The sequence below is a fragment of the Sesamum indicum genome, linkage group LG6 (genome assembly GCF_026168435.1).
Source record: "Sesamum indicum cultivar Baizhima isolate 11 linkage group LG6, ASM2616843v1, whole genome shotgun sequence".
NCBI classification, from domain to species: Eukaryota; Viridiplantae; Streptophyta; class Magnoliopsida; order Lamiales; family Pedaliaceae; genus Sesamum; species Sesamum indicum.
In genome coordinates, this window is record NC_142662.1 from 1,809,951 (window position 1) to 1,819,237 (window position 9,287).

Here is a 9,287-nt window from a genome sequence, read left to right on the forward strand (position 1 = left end):
ATCTGAAAATATTAGTGATACAAAATAACACAATTGATTTCCTTCCAAAAAAATAAAAATAGAAAATAACACCCAATTCAATCTCATAAACTAATCTAACACAATTTTATTTCCACGTAAAAATCTACATAAAGTTGAAAGAACAGATTTTTAATTGAATATTAAATTAAAAAAAAAACAAAATGAATTACGAACTTAAGACCTTCGATGTTACCTAATTGATTATAAAATAATTAATATTAAAAAATAACGTTCGACGTTTATGTATACCATTTTATAATTAATATTAAAAAAAAATTATTCGAAAATAGAAAAGACATCAAAACTATTTAGGCGGGCGGCGGCCCTTTGCACAAAACGCTCCTCATTTTGAAAACAGAGGCGCCAATTTTGTGTCTCTCTCCCGCCCCCGCCATTTCCGCCATGGCGCCCCCCTCCCCCCTCTATTTCTTCTCCCCACTCGACCCCTCCCCGATGTTCCACTTCCTTTCACCGTGAGTATGCTCTCCGTGCTTTGCGGTAGTACTAGATTACCTACACCAAGATGCATGGTCACCAGCCCCACCCAGCCACTCCCGTCCCCGACGCTGCTTTCCTTATTAAGCGCGGCAAGAAGCGGGGGAACTATAGCTGTGGTCGCTGTGGATTGCCCAAGAAGGGTCATAAATGCCCTTTCAACCAGAGCGACGATGGTATCTCCACTCCTGTTTCCGCCGCTGATGGCGCCGGCGGTGTGGGTGACTCTGCCATAGCTACCCTCAACTCTGCATATGAGGCGGCATCGGGGAACCTGACAGACGCGTCACCTCAGTCGGTGGTTTTTCCTGTGCCTGTAGCGAGGCGCCGGAGAGCTCTGTCTTTCGACGATGTTGGCGTAGATGAGGAGGAGATGGAGGATGAGTGGATCCATCCGGAGCTGGATTTGGAGACGGGGAAGTTGCCGGCATTTTGTTTGTGGGAAGTTTTAAGAAGGTTGCCGCCCGCGGGGTTGCTATCGGCCGCGAGGGTGTGTAGGGGGTGGAGGGAGACTACGAGGAGGCTTTGGCGGGCAGCTGAGGAGCTTCGACTTCGGGTGCCCGCAAACGCGCAGATTGGATTTGTTGGATCCGTGTTGCAGAAATGCCCGGGACTTGTAAAACTCTCTCTTAGAATGGAAAGGTTAGGGTTTCGGCGGCTGGTAATCAGATCTAGAGTCTCATGGAAAGGATCCAGTGAAACATAAAGAACAAGAATGATAAATCACGGTTCTGTTTAAGGGTTTTAAATGATTTAAAAGAATATAAAAGATCTATAATAAAGATAATTGATGCGATAGGATATGGCAGTTACAGAATTCTGCCAAAAGTGGACAGGTCTCAACGGGAATCATAGAAATTTAACTGAAATTGGATCTATTTCGATTTTTGCGGGTGAAGTTTAGTTGAAATTTGTGATAAAGCTCTGAAAAATCTAGTTATTAACAATGATCAGTGAGAACCTCGATTAAATGAAACTTGTTTGCTGATCTGATTGTATATGTTTTTGCTTTTGGTTTGTAGGGATTTTGATGCAACGATGCTTGCCTGCATTGCCTTTTCGTGTCCTAATTTGCAGTCTCTGGAAATTTTTACGTCTGACGCTGCTGTGAATTGGATCTCAGGGTACTACTTTACTTTGGGTGTATGCTTGTCTCAGCTGTTCTTTGATAGTCGTGGAACTTAAAAACATGTTACGAACTTTTAATCTTGGTGAAAGTAAGTGATAGTGTTTATACTTGTTCTTGCACTAGGCTTGGGATTTTCAACATTTATCGGCAGATATGTGATTGGTTGATAGATAAAATGGACGAAGAATAGTTGTTAGGTGGACTGAGAATTTGATAATCTAAATTTGCTGTCTGGTTGAGCAAGTACCTCTGTACTTGCTCTCAATTAACGTAGACAGAGTTCAGTATCTGAAGGTTATACCCGATGGTTGTTAATACCTTTTGGTAGAATAATGAAGGTTTATTAAGGAATATACTTGGTTTTAGAGGTTCTATATTGCTATCTACATAGTTAATGCTCACTATTTATGCAACGATATATTCTTTATGTTCTTATAATTTTTCAGATTTAATTTCCATGAGCTAATGGAGCTTACAATCTTGTTTAGAGTTCAGATGCTAACTACTTTTGTTCTTGCTTGGATATTGACCGGCTCCAGAAATTATTAAAAGGTTTCAGTTTTGTCCTGGAGTCGTGTTCCTCTATCTTTTGATATATATATATATATATATATATATGTATGTCGTAAATGCTCTCAAGATAATTTAATATATTGCCTTGGCTTGGATATTATGTTCTGTACGTAAATAATGTTCCAGCTTATGAAATTATCCAGGGATGAGTTGAGTCGCTTTGTCGCTGACAAAAGGTTCCTAACAAGTCTCAAGATGGAAGGGTGCTGCAACCTTGGGGGTTTTATTTTTTCTTCCTCTAGTCTGACTACTCTTTGGCTTTCAGGCCTTCACTCCCTCTCTAAGATGGTAACTGTACTAAGGATTCACAGTTGTTTGTGACCACCATGTGTTTGATTTGGAATCATTCTTCTCTAACATTATCTTGCACAGGTTTTTGACTGCCCCAAGTTGAAGGAGATCTCTTTGGATTTTTCCCAGCAAGAAAATGACAGCACTGATATTACCGCTGTTGTGGATGCTCTTGGAAGAAGCTCCCCCAAGCTTCAAAACATTCACATTGCTTCAGTTCTGCTTTCACATGCTGCAGTTCTGGCTCTCACAGCTGCTAATTTGAGGTTGCTATTCTTTTCATGTGGCATGAATTTGTGTTCCATGAATGCTTCCATTTTAGTTTGATGAGAGTATATATCTCTGTTGCCTCATTTAGGGAATTGAGGATGCTTTCTCTTGTTCTTGGATTAGAGATAACTGATGCATCAGTTGCAGCTATTGCATCAAGCTTTCCGAAGCTGGAGTTGCTTGATCTAAGTGGGTATGTCTCAGGCCTTAGTTCTGGCACTTTTGTTTTGGGGCGTTTGGGCATGAAACATGGGGGAATAGTTATTCCCTTTCTGTTTAAAAGTTCTTTATGATTTAGAAATGAAATATATATTTGCATTTATATAAACCTTGGTTCAGTTAATAATATATGAATGTTTTCTTTGTTCTGTTGCTATATTTTAGGTCTAGCATCAGCGACAGTGGCATTGGAATGATCTGCAATGTCTTTCCTGAGACATTATCAAAACTTCTACTTGCTCTTTGTCCCTACATCACTTCCAGTAATCTTCATATTCCGTACCCAAGATAATTCCAGTCCATAAAATACTATCATCTTCCATTAAACTTCATTTATGCACTTCTTATTTATAGGTGGAATCCAATTTGCTGCTGCCCAACTGCCTCATCTTGAACTTATGGACTGTGGAATGACAATTTGTGATTCCAATCCTGAAAAATCTGCTGATGAAGAGGAAAGTGATAATGATCTACAGAAAACACCCAACAGCAAGTTGCACCACATATACCAGAAGCTGATTATCAAACATAGCCGTTTGAAGAAACTAAGTTTATGGGGTTGTTCTGGATTGGATGTAAGATTCTGTTGTTTCTGATTTTGTTATTTCTTAGGTGGGATAAATTTTGTCATTGTCTAAATATGAGAACCCTAATGCAGGCATTGTACTTGAACTGCCCTCGACTTAATGATTTGAATCTCAACTCTTGCAGAAATTTACATCCAGGTACTTTCGTTCATATATGTTAGGACATAGTATTTCTTCAAGAGTTCCATCGTATTCTTTGGTCTAAGCCTTACAAATTTTGCTGCTTCACACCAGAGAGACTGCTACTTCAGTGCCCTGATTTAGAAAGCGTGCATGCATCAGATTGCCAAGACATGCTGATCAACACCCTTGAGACTCAGGTGGCAGCTAAGCTAAATAATATTCGCCATTGTGATTCAGAAAGAAAATTTATTGTTTGCCATATATTTCGGTGCAATACGGCTGTTGCTTATTATTGGTCACTTTTTCATTACAAAGATTTTGAGATACATGTGTGGTAACAGACTTACTTTTCTTTTTTCTTCTTTCGGGGGGTTGGGGGGTGGGGGGTTGAAATAGTTTCCTGTAACTCAAGTGTTGAAATACTTACTTCGGCTGCTACTTATTAGATATTTTATTGAAATTTTAGCAATGTCCTAATTAAGAAAATGATTATAAAAGGCATCCTACTTTTAGGATGATTGAAGTTCCTAAACCATGCAAAATGACCAGCCCCATTAAAAATCTCGATATTTTGATCTACGTCTTGTTAGATGTTCAAAGAAAGACAGAAATGCCACCTAGCATTCTGATTTTACAGTGGGGTTCCCAGATTAATTTTCATTTGCTAACATTATCCGCGACTTCTATGAATTGTGCAGGTCTGCCATGATTGTTTGGCTGTAGAAACTCATTTTCCTTCCAAACGACTGCCAGATGGCTCCAAAAGAGTTGGGGTTCCATATTCTTACAACCTTGAGGTAAAACTAATATTGTGTTTATTATCCAATCCGGGAATGACAGTGCAAAGTAGAAACCTGATGCTTATGTTTAAGAAAATTTGTTCCCTTCTTGAAAAAACATTACTTTATCCATTCACATTATTTACACTTGAATTGCATCAATTAAGCATTTCATGCATCCCGATTAGAGATGTCAGTTGAAATTTAGAGCACAACTGAGCGACTCATCGCCTCCTTTACGTGTTGTGAAGTTGTTCACATGAATGTGCTTGTCAAGTTTATAGTTTCCAAAGAAGCTTGCCAACTTTCAAATTGCTCACTTTTGCTCTCGGCTTTTGCAGCCATCTGATGATTACAAGAAATCGAGAAGGGCTGCGAAACGCCAATGTGCAGTGATAGTAACCTCATAAATGGTGGTTGTGCAATGGAGGCGGCATTTTGCATTTTGTGTTAATATGCCTTGACTTGTACAGTAAACATTCGCCTTGTACATTACTGAACTCATTCAATTAATGAGTATCCTCGATAATCAGCAAAGTCTCTGTTTTCCTGGGTGGGGGTGGGGGTGGGGGTGGGGTTGGCAGATGGGTTGTCTGTCCGTTGAGGCTCTTAGCTAACTGTCATTGTCCCATCCATTATTAGCAACTTAATAACTCCATGCAAATTAATTAGCCGCAGCGATCCAGAGGAAGTTAGGGTAAACAAACATGCACATGAACATCCAACTGCATCTATACAATAGACAACTTTCAGTTTTCTTTTTTCTTATCTAATATATCACCCGTACAAGGAATAAAGAAAGCAAGTAAAGAATATTTTTATCAGAATGCCGTGTAAGGGAAAAAGAATTTTACCAGTCAAATAATGGAAACGAGCACACACATACACATTCTGTCATATTCTACAATAAGTATTTGACTATGACAATTTAAGATTGAATTCTTGAAATTCTTATCATTAAATTTGATATTACAACAAAACAACTATATAATATTTTTTAAGAAACTAGTATAGACAGAATCCAATATCCTTGCTCGATCTATCATTGTATGTTCTTTTCTTCCTAGGACGACGCCGGCAAAGATCAGAAGGGCAGGTTGTGGTTATATTTTCTCCACACATCTAGCTTCTGCTCTTGCATTTCTCCATGGCTCTAGGTGCTGAAACACAAGATCAACAAGTTTCTGTCATTTAGTGAAACTGGTACAACTGTGTGCTGGTACTCGTAGTACATGTGAAAAAAACAGCTTTATCGCCTATATATGGGGTATAATATAATCACCGCTAACAACTAGTTCTACTCGTGTGTTGGGTCTAACCATTAAAGTTGTTACTCTTGATTCCTATTGCATTTTTCACTTTTACAGTATAGCCCGCATCAAGTCTGTCTGGTGGCGCCAGCCAATCATTTTGCATATCTTTGCTCCAACACCCCAGCACTTTTACCTACTATGAGGAGGGACCAAAGCCCGATTTCTCCTACCAGTTAAGTGGGTGGGTTTTTCACAAGTTGCCATAAAAAACACTATTACCTACGGTGAGGGGGGACCAAAGTGGGTGGGTCTTTTACAAGTTGCCATACAAAACACATATAAGCATTTTAGGAGCTTCTTATAAGAAGTCAAGCAGTTTCCATTTAGCAGATACTTGGATGAGTTTACAAATTTTCTTTAAAATATTTTATAAGATGTTTGAAACTTTAGAAAATATTGTAAATGCTTGACAATTTTATTTGAAATTGACATTAGAATTTGTAAAATTTGTAAATTGATTTTCTTAACAAGAATTTTTAATAAAATTTATTTAATTTTAATTGGGTTTAATGTAATTATTGCAAATAAACAAACTATCCCCCTAGAAGGAGGTAAATTGCTACTTTTTTTTCGTAGGAGTAATTTGCTCATTTTCAATATTAAAAGGAATTTACTTGCATTTTTTCCGATTTTAAATATATTAGTTGCAAAATATCACGAGTTCTATTCTTCTGCTTTATCTAAACATTTCAAGTGCTTATGTGATTTATTTTGTGGTCTGAAATAAACAATCAATCAATCACAAGTCTGATCTTGTGACTAATCTTGATAATCAACACAAATATAAGTTTGCAGCATAGATGTGCCACTTAACTAAGTGATGAAATAATTTGAAAGCACTGATATTCAAACAGGGGTCGAGATACTAACCGAGTCCCTTCGCCTCTGTTCCTTTCATTACGCGTAGGCGCTTGCATGATTCAACAAACATCCTGTAGTTAACAGATATCAGAATTAACAAAGTTAAGCACGTTCTTGACACATTATGAGATGAAATCAAGTTGTTACATTATTACTTTCTTCAAATTTACTTACTGCCAGGGAACATCGCCGACCAGCATCCAGTCCCCATCCTTATCTTCATAAGTTGGAACATACTCAGAACTATTCAACAGATCCATCAGCTTGCTCTCGTTCATGAAATCCATCATGCCTTGCGTATCACATTTACCTTCAATCAGGAATATTCCATGTCAAAATTACATCTATACATAGTTTAATGTGATCTCCAGTTCAAAAACATTTCACGTTTAATTTGAAGTATGATCGAATGATCGAATATTGCACTGAGTAATTATCCAACAAAAGATATGAGGATGTATTATTATTATACTAACCCATTGTAAAGGAACTGAACATTTTCCCCAAGGCATCCGACAGTTCCTGGTACGTCTTATACATCTTCAAATCAATTTTCCGGAGATACGGCGCACCGTCCATGCTCACCTTCACAAAGGCGCCGCCACCTCCACTCCCCTTCTCATTGTCCTCCGAATCTCCGCTTTTCTTCACCGCCATGATATTTTTCCGGAATGACCGAACCGGCGGCCACCCGACCACCTGTGCCCTGCATTTTTAGTGAATTAGGAATTGATATATATATATATAGAGAGAGAGAGAGAGAGTAATGGCGAACATAATTACTTGGCAGGAGGCTTGACAGAATCATTAATGTTTTCTCCGTTGGAAGCAAAATTAAGCTTGAAATCCAGAGTTTCTTCAAACCCTCGTTTGGCGCCGTAAGAGTTACCAGCACCGGCGATTTTGTGGAGTCCGCCTGGCATCCCCAGCCTGAGCTCAGTCTCCTCGTAGCTGCTGTCCGCCATAATTGCTTTCTCTTCTGAAATAGTTTTGGTGTTCGATGGGGTTTGAGTGATGAGTTAGTAGTAGTGAGAGAAGATGGTAGAAAAATGAGAATTGGGTGTGAGAGAAGAGAGAACTCAGAAGAGTGTGTATGGGCAAGAATCGAGTGTTAATATAGTAATTGGGGTGGGGTACGTCATCAATGGAGATGGTGACGCGTGGAACAATGAGGGAGGTGGATGTGGGATATTCAAACTTGATGGGAGTAGGCATTGACATGGTGATAAATAATAGCGTCATACTTTGCCTACTTTCCCATCATTCATTGCCGGAATTTGGCGTCTCTCCTTTTCTTTTTTTTTAATAAATATTTTAACACTATATTAATTAATATATTATTATAATTTTCCGTATGATATATAGATATTTTTAAGATTTATTAATTCAAAATAAATAATATATTATTATTAAAAATAAATTAAATACATATATCTGTACGATTTGAGCTTATAACCTCTTCATTATAAGATCCTCGATTAAAAATCCAACGAACGGGGCTTCGTGTTTTCGTCCTTTTCAACGTTCTCTTTGTTTTTTTTAAATATTCGTATCTTAGTTTATCCTAATAAATAAAAATATTTACTCTATGAAATTCCACAATTTGATGGAATTAAGTGCACGTTTTTTTTTCAATAGTGTCATTTTGAATTTTTAATCACTCACAACATCTAAAACTCCATAAATTATGAGGAATTAACCTTAGAATTGCACACAAATAATTTGTGTAAAAAATTCAAATTTAAATATACATATTCGTATATATATATATATTTATATTGATACATAAATTTGTAATGAAAACTTTCTGGGGTAAAAAGAGTATTTTTTTAGATTAAATTTAATCGAATTAAATGAATCATATAATAAATATAACTATATTTATTATGAAAAATATATACTAATGTATACCCCAAACTCAGTATATTTAAAGAATGAGAAAAGGAAAATTAAAAAAATTATAATTTTGATCCCAAAGTATAGGGTGATTTGTAATATTAATCTCATACTTTTAAAAAATGCCAAATTAGTTCCACACTTTTGAAAAATGCTGCAACATTAGTCCTATTTGAGATTAATTTTGCAACGTTTTTCTAAAGTATGAGAGTAAGATTGCAACGATGAGACTAATTTTGTAATATTTTCTTAAAATATGAGATTAATATTGATTATTTTAAAAATATAAGACTAATATTGCAAAATATTATATATTCTAGGATCGAAATTACAATTTTATTAGGGAAATGGGACCTAAAATGTAAGGGGGAAAAAGCATGTGATAAGATTCAGGATATTTATAGTGGGCATGTGAATTTGTTTGGGGTATGTCACCTTAGAGTCAAACCCTCTTCCATGTGCGCCGCTGCAGGGAATCCCACTTACAACCCCCAATTCTTTATTTATTACCATTCAGTTCATGTATTTCAATTAAATTCTCATTTACTACCATTTTCAGAACCCCACTACTCTTCAACTTCCTCTCTAGTATATATTTTTTTTCAGATAGAAACGGTAATTATATTATTACATTAATAATTGAATAATACATTGATTCAATGAATCTATTAATAGAATTAAAAATTATGAAATAATAAATCACGATAAATTTACATAAAAATCAGATAAA

The 9,287-nt window shown here is 36.6% G+C and overlaps 2 protein-coding genes across 2 annotated transcripts; one reads left to right on the forward strand and one right to left on the reverse strand.

Annotated features, from left to right (window-relative positions):
• The first annotated feature begins 377 nt into the window (after window positions 1-377).
• On the forward strand, window positions 378-5,024 carry LOC105165328 (F-box/LRR-repeat protein 17). Its single transcript, XM_011084302.3, has 11 exons — window positions 378-1,158; window positions 1,539-1,640; window positions 2,362-2,506; window positions 2,591-2,775; window positions 2,868-2,972; window positions 3,164-3,261; window positions 3,353-3,573; window positions 3,657-3,723; window positions 3,820-3,905; window positions 4,407-4,505; window positions 4,829-5,024. Exons 1-11 carry the CDS (start codon window positions 545-547, stop codon window positions 4,895-4,897), a joined length of 1,791 nt encoding a protein of 596 aa, XP_011082604.1. The 5' UTR covers window positions 378-544; the 3' UTR covers window positions 4,898-5,024.
• A 297-nt stretch (window positions 5,025-5,321) lies between these two features.
• On the reverse strand, window positions 5,322-7,751 carry LOC105165327 (auxin-responsive protein IAA14). The gene is made up of 5 exons (XM_011084301.3): window positions 7,445-7,751; window positions 7,138-7,367; window positions 6,836-6,971; window positions 6,671-6,732; window positions 5,322-5,647 (listed from the first exon to the last, which is right to left on the reverse strand). Exons 1-5 carry the CDS (start codon window positions 7,624-7,626, stop codon window positions 5,610-5,612), a joined length of 648 nt encoding a protein of 215 aa, XP_011082603.1. The 5' UTR covers window positions 7,627-7,751; the 3' UTR covers window positions 5,322-5,609.
• Between the last annotated feature and the right edge of the window lie 1,536 nt (window positions 7,752-9,287).

What these genes read in the sequence shown, in the direction of transcription:
- LOC105165328 (XM_011084302.3), top strand. Translation starts at nt 545, where the DNA reads ATGCATGGTCACCAGCCCCACCCAGCCACTCCCGTCCCCGACGCTGCT. An exon ending in CTCTCTCTTAGAATGGAAAG is followed by an intron (nt 1,159 to 1,538) that starts GTTAGGGTTTCG and finishes TTTGGTTTGTAG; the next exon opens with GGATTTTGATGCAACGATGC. An exon ending in TTGTCCCTACATCACTTCCA is followed by an intron (nt 3,262 to 3,352) that starts GTAATCTTCATA and finishes TCTTATTTATAG; the next exon opens with GTGGAATCCAATTTGCTGCT.
- LOC105165327 (XM_011084301.3), bottom strand. Translation starts at nt 7,626, where the DNA reads ATGGCGGACAGCAGCTACGAGGAGACTGAGCTCAGGCTGGGGATGCCA. An exon ending in GTTCAGTTCCTTTACAATGG is followed by an intron (nt 6,972 to 7,137) that starts GTTAGTATAATA and finishes TCCTGATTGAAG; the next exon opens with GTAAATGTGATACGCAAGGC. An exon ending in GTCGGCGATGTTCCCTGGCA is followed by an intron (nt 6,733 to 6,835) that starts GTAAGTAAATTT and finishes TGTTAACTACAG; the next exon opens with GATGTTTGTTGAATCATGCA.